Below are 22,552 nucleotides of genomic sequence, written 5' to 3'. Positions count from 1 at the left end.
TAACACCCTGCTTTTTATTAAAGTTTTAGATATTTTTTTTTCTTAAATTTCAAAACTGTACAAAACATAAAACATGCAAACTAGCCAGGGGTCTTTTTTCTTGTTTTGGTGTTCTTGGCTTTGTAATATAAATCATCTGGATCTGCTTGCTTGTTTTGAAGGTCTGTTGGTCTGTTTTTTGTTGTTGTTTTGTTTTGTTTTTGTTCTGATAAATTATCCTCAGGCTGAAGCACAAAACTTGCATGTCTAAATAGAGGTGGAGAGAATTTTTGCATTCAAAATATACCCACCTGAAAATTGGAGATTATTAAGGAAATGACAGGCCTGGAACTATTAGAAGCATGAATGTTAGACCTGAAGTGGTGTAACCCCCTCTATATGTTTATTTCTGTACAGCTAGCAATTTTGAAGAGTTTGATTTTTTTCTTTCCCTCTAGCAATCTGAATGGGTGTGTTGAAGTAGGTGGAAACTGCGGCAGTAAAAGCCTATTCCGTTAATCATCACGCACCAGAATAGCGGGAACAGAAAACCGTTCCCTGGCAAATAAGAAAGAGAAATTGGGCCTCGTTTCACGTGCTTGAGCAGAACTGCATTCGAGATAGCAGTGCAGCTCCTTGCTTGGCGACCTTCCGGCCTCAGGTGAAGGACGGCCCTTTCTCCTTGGTCCCCACCGTCCCCATCAACAGCACTTCGCGGGCACCCTGTGCTTGGCACCCATGGGCTGTGCTGTCTTCCCAGCTCTCTGGCTTTCCCACAAGGTCACAGGCCCTCTGGTTTGTTGTCTGTACTCCCTTCTTTAGATATCAGTTCCATTTTTTGTCATCTGTCTGCTCTGTGTCATATTTGTGTCATATGTACTGTGGGATGACCTCATCTGTTTTCTGCAACTGTTATTTCTTTCTTCTGGTTTTTGGGAGGCTTCCCCCTAAAGGGAACAGGCAGTCCGTGTAGGTTAACAGGTTAAGATTGTGGGTCCACAGCCAGATCGTGCAGGTGCCACTCCAGTTTCATTCTCAGCATCCTCTGACTCTCAGCTGCTCTTTTCCTCATTTTCCCATCCACAAAATGGAGATGATGGTAGGGCCCACCTTGCAAGGCTGTTGGGAGGATTCAGAGAGATGAAACAGGAAACACAGTAGTCCCTGGAGCAAAACACACTCTTAATAACACTTAGTAAATGTTAACTTTTGGCTTTCTTCCCCCTGAAATCCTCCTATCTACATTTCCCAAATTTACATTTCTGTCTGTATCTCTAGCTTTCTTTTGTTTATAGCTCAACTTTTTTATTTTTTTATTTTTTATTTTTGAGAGAGAGAGAGAGAGAGAGAGACAGTACAACAGGGGAGGGGCAGAGAGAGAGGGGGACACAGAATCCGAAGCAGGCTCCAGGAGTTGAGCTGTCAGCACAGAGCCCGACATGGGGCTCGAACCCACGAACCGGGAGATCATGACCTGAGCCGAAGTTGAGCCTCTTAACCGCTGAGCCACCCAGGAGCCCCTGTAGCTCAACTTCTGTGTATAACTTAAACTCATCTGCTTCAAGTTTCTCATTGTGGTCAACTACCTCGTTTTTTTCCTTAGGTGTTTTCCTTTATGGTTGATTTTTCTATCTCCCTCATCATCCAGGGTGAGAATTCTTTGAGATCTATCTTGCTCCATTTTTATATACAAATCCTCACCAAAACAGATTTTCTTAAAATCTCTTTTTCAGTTATCTGTTACAGTGCTCTTACATTATGATTTTACCCAAGGCAGCATATAAGCTAGTGGTTAGAAATCTCATTTTTGGAATCAGAAGGTATCTCGGCATAGATCCCGGGCCTGCCGCTTCCTAGCTGTGAGACCTTGGACTTGTTAGTTAACCTCTCAGAGCTTCAGCGGCCTCTCTGTGAAATGAAGATAGTATCACTTCAGTGAATTATTGTGAGGCTTAAATGAAGTACATTTTTTAAGTTCTTGGCATGCCCCTGGCCAATAGTAAGTGCTTAGGCATTCAGCTATTACCACTATTCTCCACTGTAGCTGGTCTTCATCTCTCTGTTTTTATGGACAGTTCAGAATGACTCAGCAGAACCACTGTTCCTTACTAGGGGATTTTTTGAAGGACTCAAAGAACTTATACTGAAAGGGTCTTTAGAGGATTTTAAACCATTCACCTTGACAAAAATCAAAGGTACCACTTAGTAAGTGGCCGTCATGCATGATGTGTGGTTTTTACAACCCTGTGTGTAGATACTGCAGGGGCTGTAAGATACATACACCCCTAATCCTCCTAGGAGTGTCATGATTGATATTTGAGCTCTTTTCATTCCTGCTCTGAACTTCAGATTTTTGTCATCGTAACATATTGCTTCCATAACTCCTTCACTTAAAATAAATAAAATAAATTCCTTGACGTATGTTCCCCAGCCTGTAGTTGGACAGATATTGCCAGTGACTGGAAACGTGCTACTTTATAGTGTAGCCCATTTCATTGCTGAACAGCTGGACAGATTAAATACTTTTGTGTTTTGTGCTAAAATCTGATCCCTATGTATTTTTTTCTCTGTTCATTTTTTTTTTTTTTAAAGAAATACAGAGAGCCAGTCTGACTTCTTTCTTTTACCTGATGGTCCTTTAACCTTTAAATATTTGAGTATAACTCTTGGTTCTCTCATTGTTCTCTACTCCTCTGCTCATTTTGGAAATGACCGCAATTTTACATGTGCCCTGCCCTGTGCATACCAAATACTCTGTGTCTCACTTTTATCCCCCTGGGTTCAGATCTGGGAACCATCAGGGTCTTGGATCTACATGTATGTGCTAGGTTTTCTTTAAATAGCTTTAGAGGTGTCAGTGAAAAGCTTTGATTTTAAGTCACTCTGCCATCAATAGTAAGCCTGAATATTTATTTCAAAAGTCATTCATTCTCGTGTTAAGTATTTACAGAGTTTCTTTCTGTTGGCTCCCACAGGCCTCCTTATTTGTCTTTCTCTTCCACAGTCTCTTGCGGTTGTGAGTAGGTGAATAAGGCCAGGAGAAGAAGGCCTTTAGATTTGGTTCCCCTTCTCCCCGGTCTCTGCTGTTGGGAAAACAATCCTAGCACTCTGCGCACACAGAAGACTTTTTCCTTAATGAAAAAGTCTCAGAGATGTTATTGTTTTCTCATGAAAGCTGGCAATGAAAAATCTAGAGCATCAAGAATAATTTAAAAGCAAACTAAATTTTTGTCTTTTTGTAGTTATTAAGATTCCTGTCAGATGTATTTTGTAGTTAGATTCCTGACAGCAGCATTATTCAGGCTCCCCAGGTGGTGTGTTGGGGTGTCGGGAGCATTGTCAGCGTGCACAACTGCTTGGGTTTGCATTCCACCTTCACTGCTTCCAGTAAGACCTCAGTTTCCTCAACTGCCACGATGAAGTTCATAAATACTGCCCATCTCCTAGGGTTGCTGTGAGCAGTGAGTTTATTACTGTCAAATGCTTTAGAACAGCATCTGGTGCATAATATTTTTTTTTCAATATATGAAATTTGTTGTCAAATTGGTTTCCATACAACACCCAGTGCTCATCCCAAAAGGTGCCCTCCTCAATACCCATCACCCACCCTCCCCTCCCTCCCACCCCTCATCAACCCTGTTTGTTCTCAGTTTTTAACAGTCTCTTATGTTTTGGCTCTCTCCCACTCTAACCTCTTTTTTTTTTTTTTTCCTTCCCTTCCCCCATGGGTTTCTGTTAAGTTTCTTAGGATCCACATAAGAGTGAAAACATATGGTATCTGTCTTTCTCTGTATGGCTTATTTCCTTAGCATCACACTCTCCAGTTCCATCCACGTTGCTACAAAAGGCCATATTTCATTCTTTCTCATTGCCACATAGTATTCCATTGTGTATATAAACCACAATGTCTTTATCCCTTCATCAGTTGATGGACATTTAGGCTCTTTCCATAATTTGGCTATTGTTGAGAGTGCTGCTATAAACATTGGGGTACAAGTGCCCCTATGCATCAGCACTCCTCTATCCCTTGGGTAAATTCCTAGCAGTGCTATTGCTGGGTCATAGGGTAGGTCTATTTTTAATTTTTTGAGGAACCTCCACACTGTTTTCCAGAGTGGCTGTGGTGCATAATATATGTTCACTAAATGCTATTAACATGGTTGTTATATTGGCTGAGGTCATAGCTTCATTTCTTCACCCAGGAGAAGAAATAGTCACAACATAAACAGATGGCCTTCACAAGACAACCCACATCTTCTGTAGGCTGCTTTTAGTTTGAAGAAACACTTAGCTAAATGTTTTCACTGTATCCTACTATTTAGAGAACTGTGTACAGTTAGCTTCTTGCTTTTCGTGGAATTTATGATGTCCTCAGACTTTCAGAGCTGTTGGAAATGTATTCTAAAGTTGTTCATTAGAGTTCAGAGTGTGTTCATGTTCTGTGATCGAGGGATCCCTGCTAGTGAATGCGTAATCCCAAAGTGTAGGCACAGAAATGGGTAGTGACACCATCCTTACTACATACAGATGCACTCCCTGTTCTGCCACATGAGCATCCACCCTCACTGTGATGTCTGTTCCCCACTTTGAAATTTCGAGCAGGTTGGTCTTAGTCTAAGTTCTAAGGAAATGATGTGGCCAGGAATTCTGAGAAATGGGGTGGTCAGGGAAAGGGATGCCATTTTTGGTGTCATGGTCTGAGGATCCCTAAGACTAGTTGAGTTATAAACTTGGGGAAATGATAAATAACTGAACATACCTTCTGCCGTTATTGAGAGTAATCTTGCCTTACAATAGCTTTAGCAGTGGGTCTGGCAATTCAAAGGAGACTGTTCATTTACTTCCAATTGAATACATACTGTGGTCATTTTTCACTACAGGGTGTTTAACAGTTGGTTTCTTCCTCTTAAATTGGAGGCACTTGTACAGAGAACCCCTTTTTGTTCAGTGGAGTGTGATTTCTTCATTCAATTGGTTTTATAGACTACCTATCATTGAAGATTATGGCTGTGGTTTATTGAGTGCCTAGTATGTCTAAAGTATTCTGCCTCCACCAGGAGAGGGATGAACAGGACGCAATCTCTTTTCCCTAGCAAGGTGGGGGAAACACAGGAATCTAAACAACTGATTCAAATAAGAGGAAATAAGACAAGTCTTATAATTGAGGTTCAAGCAGGGAGCCACATGATCAGATCAGTTGTTTTCAGTTAAGAGACCTACTTATATTTACTTAGGTGGTGGTGTTTGAGCTAAGCCTGGAGGAAGTGGTAGGATTTCAGGAACTAGAGAAAGAGGCTGCAGTCTACACCGGGAGGAGAGAGGAGTGTGGACAGAGGTAGGAGTGTGTGGAAGCGCTGGAAGGGCTGAGCATGGGTGCTGGAGACCAGGCTGAGAGTAGCTCCTTTCAGGGTCTTGAGTTTAGTGATGTGTGATTTCATGGTCTTTACAAGATGTCCACGTGGAGGTATACTCTGAGACGTTATGGATTCTGTTCCCACAGATAGTGGTGGGAGATTGGGATCTGAGAATCAAGCCTTCTGAGAAATCCTTAAGACCTTGGGGAGTAGAGTAAGGAGACTTGAGGACAGAGGGCTGACAGAAGCCTCCCATTTAAGTGGAAGTGGTACCAGGGAAGTAAGGGTCCCATAAGAGACTTTGGGCAGGGACAGGCTCGGATCAGAACTGGCAGATGCTGTGACTGAGAAGAGGCTTTTGAGTAGGATAAAAACTCTGATTCTGACTATTGTATTGTCTTTTAAAATTTTTTATTGTAGACATTTTCAAACTATACATAAGTAGAAAAGTATATTATACTGTGACCCACCATGTCCCCATTGTGCAGCTTCAATTATTATCAATATTTTATCAAGCTTCCTTCATCTCCCACCTTTCAGGGGAAAGAGAAGGGAGATAGGGGACTTTTAAGCACCATCAGGCTTGTATCACTTCTGCTGCGCTTTAGTTTGCACTATGTCATAAGGACAATTTGTTTTTATACTATTCTAAGTCATTATCTAGCCAAAGTTTAAAAAAAATAGAGAATAGTAATTCTCTGTCAGCCAATTAAACTTCTTTTTGTTTAAATAATTTGAAGTCCTTGAAAACCACATCAGCAGTGCTTTTTAATTCCATAGAGATTAGATCTTACTCTTTTTATTTTCTTTCTTTCTTTCTTTCTTTCTTTCTTTCTTTCTTTCTTTCTTTCTTTCTTTCTTTTCTTTCTTTCTTCTCTCTCTCTGTTTCTTTCTTTCTTTCTTTCTTTCTTTCTTTCTTTCTTTCTTTCTTTCTTTCTTTCAGAAAGGTGGGTGGAGAGGGGCAGAGAGAGGGAGAGAGAAAATCCCAAGCAAGCTCTTCACTTGGATCACAGAGCTCGATGCAGGGCTTGAACCCACGAAATGTGAGATCATGACCTGAGCCAAAATCAAGAGTCTGAGGCTGCAACGACTGAGCCACCCAGGCGCCTGGAGATAAGATCTCACTCCAAGGGCGCGTTTGGGAAACAGGCAGTGTCGTGAGGAAGATAACAAAACGTTGTGGAAGGGATGCCTCTTCTACATGGCACGTGATGCGTTTTGATGGGAGGCTGTTTATTTTGTATGTACACTTACTTCCTGTGAATAGCACTGGACATCTAAATCAAGCTTCCTGTCTTTAGATCATAGGACTTACAATAATAGTGGCAGTTTTGCCACCTCTGACCCACATACCATTCAGTTCCTAATCCTGGAGCAGGGGTCCTTATTTGGGACCTGTGGCCGTCCCCGGAGACTTTTTTTTTTTAGTAAGCTTCATGCCCAGTGTCAGGCCCAAGACCTGAGCTGAGATCAGGACTCAGATGCATAAGCAACTGAGCCACCCAGGCGCCCCAGCCAGAGACATTTTTGACTGTCATGCTCTTGGGCGTGAAGGGGCTACCATCATCTAGAGGAAGGAGAGAGGAGAGGGATGCACAGGGCAGCTCCCCATAACAGAGGCTTAACCTGCCCCAAGTACTAGTAGTGTCAAGGCTGAGAAACTATATATTAGCAGAATACCGTATTTCAGAGGAGAACCGCCCTTTTTAGTTTGGTATTACATCACATGTTTGTGTACCAGGTTACTAATAAGAATTTTTCTATCTCCTTTGGAGAGAGGTTAATGTCTTCTAGATGTTTCTCATTGGATCTCCTGTATCATCTAAGTTGGGTTTGGCCATATCTTTGGGCCTACCAAACTTCATTCCAATTTTTGTTTTCTTTGTGTCCTTAGACTCTAGCAGAGCATAGAAGTGATTTGGTTTCTCTGGGTAGGAGATTTCAGGTAGAATGCATTTTCTGAAGACATGCTCATTGGTCTGAGCAAAGTTCTCTCTTTGGAGGAAGATGATAGCTTGAAGGTGTTATTTCACAACAGGTGAGTCTTGTTAAGTCAAGATATGATCTATATTTCTTCCCCCTGATTTGAAATTGAGCAGTCTTTTGTAGTAATTGAGAAACATAAATTATTCCACTTTCATTTTTTGTAGGAAATACAATTGGAGCATGCAAAGCAAGCCTTTGTGCAAAGGGACAATGCCAGGACTGGAAAAGTTACAGCCATTGACTTCCGAGACATCATGGTTACCATCCGCCCCCATGTCTTGACGCCTTTTGTAGAAGAATGTCTAGTAGCTGTAAGTTGTAACTTGACCTAATGAAGCAGTTTATTTTACCTGGCAAAAGCTCGGTAAATAAGGGATTATAAAGACAATTCTTAAAAATTATGTAGAGTTTTTCATTTCAAACTATCGTTTTCTTAATGTGATCTCATATATTATCAGACTTCCCGACAGGGTATGTTTTGGCTAGTTTTAGTGGGTAGGTTGATTTGTTACCTGGATAATATGGAATATCTCAAAGAAACATGTGAACTGGATTTTTAAAAAAAGGTAAAAACAACTTTAAGATTTCATGTTAATTTTGCTTTATATCTCAAAGTATGTCAATATTTGTCATATTGTCATAGGTCATATGTCAAATGCTAATCTTCACTTTTATCTATTCTCCAAGGCAAAAATTTTTTTTAAAAAAATAGTGCATGCAGATGTATTTCTTTGGTCAAAGAGCAGAATCTCTAAACTTTAGATTCACTCATTCATTCACCATGTGTGTTTTGAGGCAACAGTGACACATAGGATGGGTGAGCCCCGTTCCTGTGTTGTAGCTTCCGTGCCAGTGGGTGCCCAGCCCCTCTCCCTACCTCATGGACCTGGAAGGTATCCTATAACATTCTCTGCTGGAGGTTCTCAAGCCTTGGTCACAAAGCATAAGAATCACCAGGGATGCCTTTCTTTTTCTTAAAATTTTTTTTAACATTTATTTACTTTTGAGAGAGACAGAGCATGAGTGGGGAGAGGCAGAGAGAGAGGGAGACACAGAATTGGAAGCAGGCTTCAGGCTCTGAACTGTCAGTACAAAGCCTGACGTGGGGCTTGAACTCATGAACTGTGAGATCTGATCTGAGCTGAAGTCGGACGCTTAATCGACTGAGCCACCCAGGCGCCCCAGGGATGCTTGTTAAAAGTACAGATAACTAAGTTTTCTTCCAGGCCTATGGTTTTATCATCTACAGGTGCTGAGGTCCTAGAATCTAATCTCGAAAGCTTCCCAGATCATTATGACAATCACACGGTTTTGGAAACCCTTACACTGTGGTTTGGTAGTCCCGGGGAGACTTTTGGGGTTTTTTCACCATGCTCTGGGTTTCCCACAATGCTTACCATAGGCAGGAACTCAGGATAGCTTTTCACTTTTTTTTCCCCTGGTGCCTCTTTTTGGAGGCATGGAATTCTGACAAGGCCTTTTCCACTCTGGCACTGTGTTAATCTAACTCCCTTTCTTGCCTTCCTCCTACCCTTCGCTATTCCATTTTAAACTCTTATATCAGCTATTTTAAATGATTACTAAGTGAAGATTTATGTGGTTGTTACTTTATAAATAAGTGCTTTCCTAATAAAAATATTTTGCCTTGTTAGGGAAGGATAGAATTTGAAACCCCAAACTGAAGTTCCATTCATAACGGACATGCTATCTGTTTCCCTTGCCCCCCCTTGTGAAAAAAATACGGTTTCTTACAAATTCCGATTATCAGAATTCTGACCAGTTTTAACTCCTTTCAAAGCACGTGACATCTCATAATTTTATCGTAATACGCTTGTTTGCTAGAAATCCCACCAATGTAAAGTCTGTACTTAAATGATTATTTATTGCTAGTTATAAGTAACATGACAGATCATGATATTAATGTTGGCTTGACCACTTTTCATACTGTGTTTGTGTTGGAATAATATAGTTTTACATGTATAAGCACACACACATGTGTATGTGTATGGTGTAGTTGTGCATGTCTGAGCCTCTCAGAATTGCTCATTAGATGAAATAAACAAACTTATAAAACATTTCCAATTGAAATTTGAACTCTGTAAATTACTACTGGTCCTGTTGTTATAATCCTACACATGTATTTATTTAGTGTTCCAGGACTTATGTGTGGAGAGTATAAGCTCTGGTCGTGATTAGTTGCAGTTACTTTTAAAATTCACTTATAGCTTTTTTATTTTTTTTTTAATGTGAAAGGAAAATACTTATGGCCATTTCTTTTCAGACATGCATTCTTGATTACTTCCAAAACTAGCATTTGATATATGTACTTCAGAATCTTCTTCATTCTATAAATCTTTTGTTTATTGTTCTTCTCCCATCTCTTATTTTCCACTTATTTGAGGCTGCTGGAGGTGCTACGTCCCATCAAGTTAGTTTCTCCTATTTTAATGGATTCAATTCACTCCTTAACAACATGGAACTCATTAGAAAGATCTACAGCACTCTGGCTGGCAACAGGAAAGATGTAGAGGTGACTAAGGGTGAGTGAGAATAAGTCTGAATTTTTGCCTGCAAGTATCTTGGTATATTATTATTAGGGTGAATAAGGCAACGGAGAGTTTATGTTATAGATTTTTCTATCCCATTGACACATATTAACCATATGGTACATGTGTGTTCTCTATCCTTTAATCAGACAAACAAAAGTAAAACAGTCTTCAGCAGGTTTTAAATAAACTGAAGACAGTCTTTGAATGAGGGAACCATGCAAAATTTCTTAAATGTTTTCAAATCATGCTAAAACCTGAGCTAAATTTGCAGCCTCTAAAGTGGCCTTCAAAAGTACGTGAGGAATTCCATAAACTTATACTGGTGACAACCTCAGAACAAGATATCAGCACGTTATTTTTCTTTTAACTGAGAAGTCCCTTAAGAATCCCACAGCATCATTAATAGAACCTCCCGGGACAGATGCATGTGAAGCTTCATACCTGCTTCCTTGTTTTCTCGGACCTGCGATTTCAATAACATACTGTGTCATTTTTTCAAAGCCTTCAGATGAGACACAAAGCGTTTAAGGTCAATATTAGAGAAACTGTTCTGCACACTTCTTCCAGATGAATGAAAGAATTGCAAAAATTCTTACCCTATTTGGATTTACTTGAATTCTGTGATAGTAAAGTTTTGTGATGTTCACTCATTCCAGTGCCTTGAGTTAATGCTGCATTTAGTGGCTATTCCTTGTTGAATCTTTCCCTTTTAACTCTTTTTCCATACAGAGGAGTTTGTTCTGGCAGCTCAGAAATTTGGTCAGGTTACACCCATGGAAGTTGACATCTTGTTTCAGTTAGCAGATTTATATGAGCCACGGGGGTAAGTTGGCCTTTTTTTTTTTTTTTCTTTTTTTTTTCTAATTAGCTTAATAAAAGGAGGTTAGGAGTTGGGGGTGGGAGGAGGGCAGCAAACTGGGAGAAAAAGAAGCCAAATTAAAGAGGACTCCAAAATATGGGAAACAAACAAGGGAACGTTTTAAAATTCCATAACACAGATTTTAATGAACTTGTATTTTGTTGTCGCTTGTGCTTGTTTTTTTGTTCCCCTCCAGACGTATGACCTTGGCAGACATTGAACGAATTGCTCCATTGGAAGAGGGCACTCTGCCTTTCAACTTGGCTGAGGCCCAGAGGCAGGTGGGCAAAGGGAGCAGACTTGCTCCCTTATGTTTCTGTAGTAGGGCACCCCCAGACCCTTTCTACTTGGTGGTGCCTTGTTGGTGCTGGTGTCTCACCTTCTAATTTAACATCTTGCACCAACAGTCCAGACGATTTCCAAAGGCTACAAAGATAAATTACTTTAGAAAGGTTCTGATTAATAGGCACTAGTTACTTTTGAAGATGGGGTGATTTCCTAACTGCATGCAAGTCTACCTCCCTTCCCCCCCACCCCCCCAAAATAGACAGAAGCTCTTTTCTTCTTCCCTAAATCTTGTGTTGAGAGATGTGGGACAGAAGTCCCATTTTGGTGTCGCTGTCCCGGCGAAGCAACACATTGCTCACGGCAAGCTGCCTTTGCTCCGAAGAGAGGAACTTCATCAGCTCATCGTGTAACTGCCATGCCTTCCGTTTTTCTGGATATCAAAATGAGATAATTTTGTTTAGTCTGGAGTAATAGTTTGAAGGCTTTTAGACTTCTTTTCTCTGTGAAAGGATTCATAAGTTATGTGGAAACAATTTGAGGAATGCTAAATTTTATTTTATGGTTAACAGAAACCAATCTCTTGAAGTCATGAGAGTCAGAAACTTAAGACATGGGCCCTCCTCGTTTAACTCTTGCCCTACTCTCTATAGATCAGGATTAGAGAATAAAAGCTTTCATAGCATGTGTTGTGCTTACACGATGTTTGTAAAGTAAATCCAGTCACAGACGAGCGTCATTTTAGAAAAATACCTCCTTTAAGGCAAAGCCATCTCTGAATCCTATGAGACTTAACAGTTTTTGGCTTGGAGCTCTGGGTCTGTACAGAGACGCCAGTTTGACCACAATGGGTTGATGCGGGCTGCATTTTTAGGACTGGCAGGCCTCGAGCCAGCACCCCTTCTTTCAGCCCCCCCTCCCCCCCTCCCCCACGCTGAATGCACTGGCAAGTTTTGTGTGCAGCATGTAACTCAAAGTGGTGGGTGTGTGCTCAGTAAATCCTAACTAGGCACCTCTGGAAAACCAGCTGGCTGTTGTTAAAAGAGAGAGCTGATTTCCCTGAGTGCAGGAGAGAGAAGTGTATACTCACGTGCAGCGGTAGAAGCAACATTGGTCTCCTCCCTTTGATTTTTAAACACTGCTTACCAGATGATTATCTCTTCGTCTCTATGTGACTGGCTGTTATAGAAATTTGGGGATTAAGAAAAAGCAGAGGTTTTTTTTTTTTCTTTTTTTTTTTTTTAAGCTTCCTTCTGTCCTCCAGCTGACAGTGGTATCCCACAATTTTTCCTTCCTGCCCTCTGCATCTTTTGAGAGATTTTGATGGGTGCTCATTGATACTGGCCATGCAAGGGTTAGACGAGATTGATGAGATTTACAGCAGGAAATGATTGGCTGTGGCTTAGAGGTATAGAGCAATTCACAGTGGCCTTGCCTGGAATATTCTTTGCTATGTGAACACCAGTAGGCCTGACAACATTGACAGGACTCAAGCAATGGAGGTCATCCACCTGGTAGGCTCTGTGCTACCATTTATCCTCAACAGAGGAGTGCAGGAATAGGAATCTTTCTTGTCTCATGAGCTTGCTACATTTCGAGCTTCAGAAAAGTTACATGAAAGTCTGGGATTTTGTTTATTTTGTCTTTTAGATGAAGAATTAGTGGTAGCTGTACATCCGCCTCCCCCACCCCCATCCATTATTTTCAAAATACTTTCACTCACTATTTTGATGCCAGGACCTTTCTGAGTATTACCTATTTGTATCTATATAAGAAGTAGTGCCTTTCTTAGGGATGCATTTGTCAAAATGAGGGTTCTCGTGATTTCCATCTATGCAGAGATAGAACTGGAAACACCCCATGGCATTTGCAAAAGAAATGTTTTACATTCCTGAAGATGCATATTTCTGTGTAAAGCTATTTTCAGTTAAATGACTCTAAAGGAGATTCCAAGTTATCTCATTGTATTAGAATTGTGTTACATTGACAGCAGCTAAAATTCAGTGGGTTGATAGCTGGGGTTGGTAATTATTTTCATTGTTCATTTATTTTAATTATCATGACTTTTGGAAAAACAAATTTTACTGAATATATTTATTCATTCAACAGGTATTTATTAAGCACTAACTATGTGCCACCCTCATTTGACAACTTTATATGACATAAAATTACTTGTATTCATGTAGACAGAAAAATGCAGTGCTCTAAAATGTTTTGGCATCAAAAACACAGTAAGGATAATAAGGTCCAAAGAACAAAAAAATAACAACTGACTGGCCTGAAGTGTGAATTTAGAAAAAGTGGGTAAAAAAGAGAAGAAAGTAACAATTACCTGCAAGACAACCTCCTTGTTAGGTCCACTGTAAATATTTTGAGTTATCTTTGTGTATTGAGGTAGCCAAAATGTTTTAATGTGTTTTTTTTGTTTTTTTTTTTTTTTTAAGGAGAGAGACAGAGCATGAGCGGGGGAGGGGCAGAGACAGAGGGAGACACAGAATCCGAAGCAGGCTCCAGGCTCTGAGCAGTCAGCACAGAGCCCGATGCGGGGCTCGAACTCACAAACCGTGAGATCGTGACCTGAGTGGAAGTCAGACGCTTAACCGACTGAGCCACCCAGGCTCCCCTTAATATGTTTTTATATGCATACACATACCCACAAATAATGTTGAATAGAAATAACATATTGCACGCGGTCTTTAACATTGTTCTTAAAAGATTATGAGATATTTCAAACATTTATAAAGTTAAAAAGAATCATATCCTGAATACCTGTCTACCTGCTGTATTCTTTTTAACCTGTTTTCACTTTATAATACCTTATGAACATTTTTCTTAACATTAAGAACATTTTACAATGACATACAATTTCATTTTAAGGCTGTAACATTTTTTAAAGTTTGTTTATTTATGTAATCTCTACACCCAGTGTGGGGCTCAAACTCATGACCTTGAGATCAAGAGTCGCATGTCTCCAACTGAGCCAGCCAGGCACCCCAAGGGTACAACATTTTTAACTGGTCCTCTCTTACTGGACATTTAGGTTATTCTCAGAGTTTTTGCTCTTAAAACAGTGTTGCTTTTTAACATTCTGTTAGCTTGATCCTTGTTTACATACATGATTGTTTTCTAGTCTGATTTTTTATAAGTAGAATTGCGGGGGGGTCAAAGGTTATGTACAAGAGTTTGGGTGTATATTACCAAGTTTCTCTTCAGGTTTATTCTAGATTAAATGGCAGGTTTGAGAAGCCCCATTTTTATCAACTCTTGCCAGACTGGGTGTTGCCATTAGAAAAGAAACTGTGGTGACAGATGGTAGTTAGATTTATCATGGTGAATACTTCACAGTGTAGCTCAATGTTGATTCACTGTGGTTTACACCTGAAACTAATACATTGTATGTCGACTATACTTCACTAAAATGAATAAACAAAAACCTCCCAAACCTGCCAGTTTGCTTGATGATGAATGATGTATCATTAATGTTTTTAAGTTTGTGTCTCCTTGATCACTAATAAGAATTAAACATTTGAAAATAGGTTTATAACATTTGGGGGGGGGTACATAGTGGTTTTCATTTTGTTCAAATTTGATTTTCAGCACTAACAACAGTAATAGCTTTTCCTTAATTAGAACAACAGAATCTAACCCTACCTCCCTCTTTGATGTTTCAGTTTGTGTCCTGAATTTGGAACTCAGTGGGCAATTTAAAAAAATCATATGTACTGATTTCTCTTCTGTCCTTCTTTCTGTCTCCTGTCTCCCCTCCCCGATTCCCATGTGTGCAAAGAAGAAGGCCTCCGTCGACTCATCCCGACCAGTTGTCCTGCAGATTGCAGAGTCGGCCTACAGGTTTGGTCTGGGTTCCATTGCTGGAGGTTAGTCATGGATGAGTGCAAATTTTTCACTTTTATTATGCCTCTGATATTTTTTTCTCTGATTTCCACCTTGCAGTATTAAAGGACAAAGCCTTCTTTGGTCTTTCCAAGCCAGTTACCTGTCTTCACCTCTGAGATGGAACAAGAGCAAAGGGAACTTCCCCCCATACCTGCATGTGATCAGGGATTTCGAAGTGGCTTTTTCTCTTACTTATCTCTTAGCATCTACTATAGGCTTTTTAAAGATGGGTGAATAATAAGGTTAGGCTGTAGGTAATGCGTAGGTAAAACTTTGAACTGTCTGTGACATCATTTTATCAAAGACACTTGAATGAAAATCCACAATTGTTTATTAGGAAAATGAGTACAGTTTTAAAATCCGTACATGCAGAATTTGTTTCTTTCCTCGATCAGGCTTCTCTTTGATGTTAACCACCTTCCCCTTTCCTCTGACTGACCTTTCTTCCTTCTGAAATACTGGTTTTATTTGATTTTAGCTGTCGGAGCCACTGCCGTGTATCCCATCGATCTTGTAAAAACTCGAATGCAGAACCAACGATCAACGGGCTCTTTTGTGGGAGAACTTATGTATAAAAACAGCTTTGACTGTTTTAAGAAAGTGCTACGCTATGAAGGCTTCTTTGGACTGTATAGAGGTTAGTGCCATGTGCTGAATTCATGTAAGGTGAAATAGTAGCCGAAGGTTTGGTTTTCCATCTGTGTGCCTGAAAAGTATTAGGGAGACTGCATTACAGTGGAAATGCAGCAGATTCTCAATTATCCATGCTAATGGGAGTAGGCTGGAGGCATCTAGGGCATGGCTAATCAAAACAGCCCATAATCTGAAAGCCATTTATATTGCTCTGTAGTATGTTTTATTTCTTAAAATAATTATTTTTTTATAAATATCTTCAGTGGGTTTTTTAGAAGGCTCATATTGTTTGTCTTCTTGAAAGAATTCCACTCACCACCTAAGAGGGAAAGGCATCTTGGGGACAGGACTGAGCCTACTTGGGATTAATGATTGTCCTTGAATATACCACATAAAAGTCTGTCAAGCGGATAACGAGGGGTTCAGTGGAGCCCTCATTTACTGCCTCTTAGTTAAAGTTGCCCCTTCCTTCCTCTGACTCTGTACCCAGTGGAGTTGATTCACACGCCACTCTAACAGGGGGTCCTGTCCTGCTTCATCTAAGCCCTGTCCTTCAGTCATCTAAGGTTCATGAAGCAATGAGAACAGTAGTGAGATGTATGTCATCACTAATAGAAAAGATCCCACAGGTCCTGACTACCCTTCCATTGGCATTGGCCTAAAGAGGCTTGACGTGGCTTCCCCACCTCTCTGTATTGCCTTAGACAAAGAGAAAAGAAGAATTTTGCATCAGCTAGAATACAGTATTGCAGGGCGGTTCCAGCTGAGCCACTTTGCCATTTGGCAACTGCGCTACTGGCGGGGTCTTCCCTGCCTTCCAGTGCTTGCTGTAGAAGAAAACAGTATTTAGTACTCTGCAGAGACAGACCTTGAAACTGGCAGTCATGTAGACCTGGGCCTGTAGGCCTCTTCTGCCATCTGCTGACTCTAGTCTTCATCTTAAGCACCCAAGTTTAAAAAAAAAAACAAAGACCCCTCTTGAAATCTCTCACCTTAGAAACTAAGAGGTTTTAAACTCCAGAGAAGGTCCGTTTTGCAGGTTCTATTGTGTAGGTAGATAACTCCCATCAAAGGCCTTTTGATCTTTTCTCTGCCCTCTTTCCCTCACCCCCTGCCTCTTCTTACAATTGAGAAGGTCTTTGACCCCAGGTGATTGATGATGACCCTTACAGGGTCACTGCCTTCCATTTGAAATACTTTTCTCTCCTGGTGACAACAAACCTCACAGATGAAATGTCTCCCAAGTAGTACAAGGTTAATGTCACAGTGCCTCCTTTGCAGTGATTCAGGCAAAGGCTGCCACCTTACCTGTCTGTGTGGGTTTTCTGCCTGGAGACATTTGAGCCTCAAGCCAGGAGGAGGACAGAGCCTTGTCGTTGCTTCACAAACTACTTTTATGGCCTTCTCTTGGTATTGGATTTAAATGTCAAGAGTGCCTTTAGGATTGTGAGAAATACTTTTTGTCCTGCTGAATTTCTTTAATATGCTTCTGTTGACCTGGTTTGATTTAACACTGAGTCCCTTCTCTTTCCTCTTTGACCAATGTGACAAATCTTGATTCTTGGTTGCATCTGGATTTTCTTCCTTGACCTATTCTTTTAACCCCATAGACAGAACAGCTTAAAGCATACCTGAGTACTGGTTACTGGGCTAATAATACAGGCAATCCCACAAACCTCTTGCTATTTCAGTGATTACATCTGTAAGATGAGGGGGACTGGTTTTAACTCTTAAGGGAAGGGGAGTCAGCCTACTAGAGACGGAGGTTCACTTTGAAAACCAAAGAGGCATTCCTTACCTTTTTCCTGGTTTAGGAATTTAAGCCATTTATCTCACCTGTTTTGGGTGCCTGAACTCTAATGGTTTCTCTATCAGAGGATGCTAAATAAATAGACTGTGAGTCTAAGAGTAATTCTGGGAGTCATCTGTATTTATTTCCTCTGTTTTCTAGTAAATAATTATAAAGCAACAGATCTACTGTAAAACCTTGTTTAGCTTTGTTCTGTAGTTTGGATCTTGAGAGCAAATAGATGATTGGCAGTTCAGGTTTAAAAAAAAATGACTTATAATCTTGCTTTCTAAAAATGACCTGTTCCTCTTATTGACTGGTTGGGGACCACTTCTTCTTAGTGCCTTACACATAATCATTAATTAATAATAATTGTATGTAACTGCTTATTTGTAAATGCTGGGCGAGAGAGAGAGCAGATGAAAATGGGAATCTGTCAGTACTAGCAGAAATTATAATGGAAACAACAAAGACCTGATGTATTCCTGGGAATCGGTATTATAACCCCTGTGTACAAAGTCAAGATAGAACACAGCCTACATGAGATTCTTTGACTATAAATTTCTTATTAAATGTAATTTTACTGTTTACAAATTTTATTCTAGGGCGCCTGGGTGGCTCAGTTGGTTAAGCGTCCAACTTCAGGTCAGGTCGTGATCTTGTGGTTTGTGAGTTCGAGCCCCGCATTGGGCTCTGTGCTGACAGCTCAGAGCCTGGAGCCTGCTTCAGATTCTGTGTCTCCCTCTCTCTCTCTGCCCCTCCCGCACTTGTGCTCTGTCTCTCTCTGTCTCTCAAAAGTGAATAAATGTAAAAAAAAAAAAAAAAAAAAAAAAAAAAAAATTAAAAATTTTATTCTAGGGGAAACTTAAATTTCAATTTTGGGAATTTAGAATCGCCTCTGATAATGCTTCATCCAGCAGGAATGAGGTGTCAGAGGACATCTTGGATTTATAAACATGTTTTGAAATATCAAGTCTATTTTTTCCTATTACGGAATTTTGCTTAATGTGTAATTTTTCTGCATCAATACATATATGATTGCTAATATTTCCTGAATAGTATAATTTGGGAATGTTGCATAAGTAAGGTCTCTCCCCCTATTTTAAAATTATCTTTATGCATATTTCAGAGAAAAGTTGACAGTTAAGCTTGAAAGAAGGTGCTTGCAGGGTGTATCTATTAGAAGGTTAATAAGCATCTCTCTCCCTCTCTTTTTTCCTTTTCTTTCCATAACAAGAATCCAGCTCTCTAAAGGGACACTGTTTTTGTACTGAGAAGTAATTCCTTGTGGCACTAAGTAATTCCTTAGTTCTTTCTAAGGAACTCTTGAGCACACTCCACCGCAGGTTGTTTTTCACTTTCCTCTCTCTGGCAGTCACCAGCATCTGCATGCGGTCCTGGAGGTTGTCCAGTGGTGAACAGGGAATGAACTGGGATCACTGCCCTGGCGTCCAAAGGTGACTGATAATGCAGCTGTGGGGAGTGTCAGCAACCGCAGCAACTGTCCTCAGTGGACATGGTGCAATCCCGTGCCCCACCCCCACCCCTGAGTGCCACGAGTGATTTTAGTATTGGGGTTTCTTCCGTATGACTATCCATGTCTCTCTGCAGCTCCCTGTCCCCTTGTCTCCAGGAGTTTCTTATTTGGTGTGTGTTGTGGTGGGGGGGGGGGGGCAGGTCAGCAAGGATCCCCTTGGAAATCCTATAAGACTGACTCTACAGACCTCCTCTATTATGTAGACTACTTTCTTTACAAGAAAATGATCGATATTCCAAGGTTTTTCTATAATATTTGAAAATCAGACCCTCCAGGCTGAGTCTGTCTGTATGGAGGGAAATAACACCCAAGATAATCCAGATCTCCCTGAAGTACTTATAAAAGTCTTCCTGTGTTTCCTCCCCACTCTGCAGCTTGATTTCATGCTCTCAGGTGTTTAAAATCCTTAATGAATTACCTCACAGTTCGTTTGGGTTGAATGAACCACGTGACCAATGAGTCAGTTATTAGCCTGCTGTGGACTTGGCATATTAAAGAGAAACAATTGTGAGGCACCTGAGTGGCTCAGTCAGTTAAGTGTCCGACCTCAGCTCGGGTCATGATCTTGTGGTTCACGAGTTGTAGCCCTGTTTCAGTCTCTGTGCTGATAGCTCAGAGCTGGGAGCCTGCTTCAGATTCTGATTCTCCCTCTCTCTCTGCTCCTCCCCAGCTCACTCTCTCTCTCTTTCTCTCAAAAATAAATAAAAACATTTTAAAAAAATTAAAGAGGTGGGGCGCCTGGGTGGTGCAGTCGGTTAAGCGTCGACTTCAGCCAGGTCACGATCTCGCAGTCTGTGAGTTCGAGCCCCGCGTCAGGCTCTGGGCTGATGGCTCAGAGCCTGGAGCCTGTTTCCGATTCTGTGTCTCCCTCTCTCTCTGCCCCTCCCCCGTTCATACTCTGTCTCTCTCTGTCCCAAAAATAAATAAACGTTCAAAAAAAGAAAAAAATTTAAAAAATTAAAGAGGAAACAATTTATTGGGTAATCATCCCCAAATAAATGCTCTTGCCGGTCCAGGAATAACTAATTTCTGCCTTTAAACTTTGCTATACTCTCCTCCCTCAGATGTTTCAGGTAAAGAGATGAGCAGCCTTAGAAATTGGGAAATGCTTGGGGGAGGACCTTTGGGGAGAATGACAGATTCAAGAGAAATCAGAATCTATGAGAAATACTTCTTTTTTTTTTTTTTAATTTTTTTTAATGTTTATTTATTTTTGAGAGAGACAGAGACAGGATGTGAGTGAGTTGGGGCAGAGAGAGAGGGAGGCACAGAATCTGAAGCAGGCTCCAGGCTCCAGCTGTCAGCACAGAGCCTGATGCGGGGCTCGAACTCACAAGTTGTGAGATCATGACCTGAGCCGGAGTTGGATGCTCAGCCGACTGAGCCACCAAGGCGCCCCAATGAGAAATACTTCTTAAAGGAAGGTTTTTGTTTTTGTTTCTGTTGGTGGAAAGAGCTATAAAGAAAACCTGCCAGAAAGAGAAATTCGATCATTTTATGAATTAAACTTAATTTGGAGCACTGCTTAATCTGTGAGGTAACTGGCAAAATAAAAAAAAAATTTAATTAGACTACTGATTGTTGCGAAGTCTTAAATGGGTCTATTTCAAGTTGTCTGTGTAGTGCAAAAGCAGTCACCTTCCATCCTGGAATGTTCTCAAGGTGACATCTAGAGGATATTGTGATGATATCTCAGGAAGTTATTGATATGTTTGCATTCTGGAAGGAAGTTTTATCAAACAGCTAATTTAAGTGAGGCCTCTTGTGGTTAATGTCTGTACAGAAGGGAGTACCCAAATTACATGGGTCCATGGTGAAATTCCTTCTTGCGTAATTCTTGTGTATAAAAATAGATTTAAAAAAAATTCTAGCACCCAAATAATGGATTCGAGTTTCTACAACTGTTTTGCATAACTTAAGAACACATGTGTTTTGGAACCAGCTACAGGGAGTCCTTGAACTGCGCCAGTCATGGGTGTCTGTCCACCTCCAGCAGAGCTTCTAATGAGCACAAACTAGATTGGTTTGAACCTTATTTTTTTCAGGTAGTTTTTGCACATTTCAATTTAGGGTAATAAGGTTTTGAAAGGATCAGAAGGCAGATATTTGCTTCTAGGAAACTGTAAGCTTGGATAATCACATCTGCAGAAATCTACAGTGAGCCAACTGTACTGAGCACAGGGTGTTAACGTAGGAGGCAGAAAGAGCACAAAGTCAGACCAAGGTGGGTGGGTGTGTTGTCAGAGGCCTGACAGGGCCAGATGAGAACAGCAGCGAGCTTAGAAACTTGGGAAAGATGATGAAAAGATTGAAGGAAACGAAGCCCAGCAAAGAAAAGGTTGAGTGAGGTAGCTCCAGGCCTCTAGGATGGTAATTTATAACCAGCTGCTGCCACTGCTGAGGCTGAAGCAAGGGGAGCGGATGAAACCTCGGCAGCAAGGAATTAGTTGAGCTGGAAGGAAAGATAAGCAGGAGTTGCCGTGTACCAACCATAGTGAAAAACTGAAGGAGGGGGATATGACCTTTCTTCCCAATGATCTTCACTTCTAGGAAACCAGCCCCGGAAACAGAGGAGGAGTCAAAGGAACTAAATCCTTCCTAGACTATAATCAGTATCATTCGTTCACATTTTGACAGTCTCTCAAAGGCAATCTGAGCCATGGCTGAGATATCAGATGGTTCTTGACATGTGCAGTAAAACACGTAACCCGGACGAGCATTTACACCTGAACATCTGCACCATGCCCCACTCCCCCTGCCATTTCCCCAGCTCGACTGCACAGTCGAGGGTGGGGTTGGGGTGGTTCCCCAAGAGCCCGCTGCAGACCTGGAGTGAGCCCAATGATCTGAAAGGGGATAGCCGAGGTTGAGGGGGGTGGGGTGGAAGCGCCTCATGCCTCAGGGCAATATGAGTCAAAGGTGGACAGACAAGCGGTTGGAGGGGGAGGGAGGAAAGAAAGCTTGAACAAGTGAAGAGAGAAGGCCATGGAACTAGGAGCAGGAATAAAAGCTGTGAGACTGGGTGCACAGAGTGCTGATAGGTCCAGAATGAAGGGTAATCTGATGTTGAAAGCAAGGAGGGGCTCTTTGGGAAGATGAGGGCAAGTGTGGTGGCCCCTGCGGGGAGGTCAGGAGGGTAAGAACGTAACATCAGAGGGGTTTCCTCCGGGTTGAAACTAGATAACACAAGAAAGTGCTTCACGTGCCTTTTGCCAGAGGAGCAGGGATGGTGTATGCCCTGATCTCCCCCACCGAACTCTGCTGCTCGGCTCTGCCCCACATGCCTTCCACCCTGTTGGACATGCTCTGCAGTACCTGTGTCCAAGCTGGGCTTGTTTTTGTCTGACCTGAGACAGAGATGCTGCATCGGTTATGGAGATTCTTCCTTGTTGTGGCCTTCGTGTCTGTGCCCCCGCCTGTCTCCTCCAGCCTGGTCTTTTGGGATAGCTACTGCATGGTGGTAACCCTTCTCCGTGGCCTGTCCGCCTGGCTCCCGACCTGCTTGCTGCTCCACCTGAGCCCAGTCCACAGTGCGTTCTCGACTCTGACTCGTTCACCAGGTTGTAACCTGCCACTTGGCCCTGCTGTTCGGTGCCTTCAGTGTTTTAAAGAGCCTCATATTCAGGACCCAGCAGGGGTGGGTGGAGGGATGATGTGGATGCCCACTATACATCCACCCTCCTTCTG

General features: G+C 41.4%; 1 protein-coding gene across 9 annotated transcripts in view; it reads left to right on the top strand.

The window, feature by feature from the left end:
- SLC25A13 (solute carrier family 25 member 13) overlaps nt 1–22,552 on the top strand; it is a 186,499-nt gene that overhangs the window by 101,024 nt on the left and 62,923 nt on the right. For 6 of the 9 annotated variants that reach the window (XM_030307992.1, XM_030307995.1, XM_030307997.1 and 3 more), the window contains 6 exons: nt 7,484–7,630; nt 9,721–9,859; nt 10,598–10,691; nt 10,924–11,008; nt 14,800–14,887; nt 15,385–15,543. In XM_030307992.1, coding sequence (XP_030163852.1) covers nt 7,484–7,630; nt 9,721–9,859; nt 10,598–10,691; nt 10,924–11,008; nt 14,800–14,887; nt 15,385–15,543 — 712 coding nt within the window. The remainder of the gene's footprint in view (nt 1–7,483; nt 7,631–9,720; nt 9,860–10,597; nt 10,692–10,923; nt 11,009–14,799; nt 14,888–15,384; nt 15,544–22,552) is intronic. The other 3 variants (XM_030307993.2, XM_032592410.1, XM_032592409.1) reach the window with 1 other exon arrangement.

This window comes from Lynx canadensis, chromosome A2 (assembly GCF_007474595.2).
Source record: "Lynx canadensis isolate LIC74 chromosome A2, mLynCan4.pri.v2, whole genome shotgun sequence".
Classification (NCBI taxonomy): Eukaryota; Metazoa; Chordata; class Mammalia; order Carnivora; family Felidae; genus Lynx; species Lynx canadensis.
Note: the sequence above shows the minus strand (reverse complement) of the source record. Positions and strands in the feature narration are given on the sequence as shown.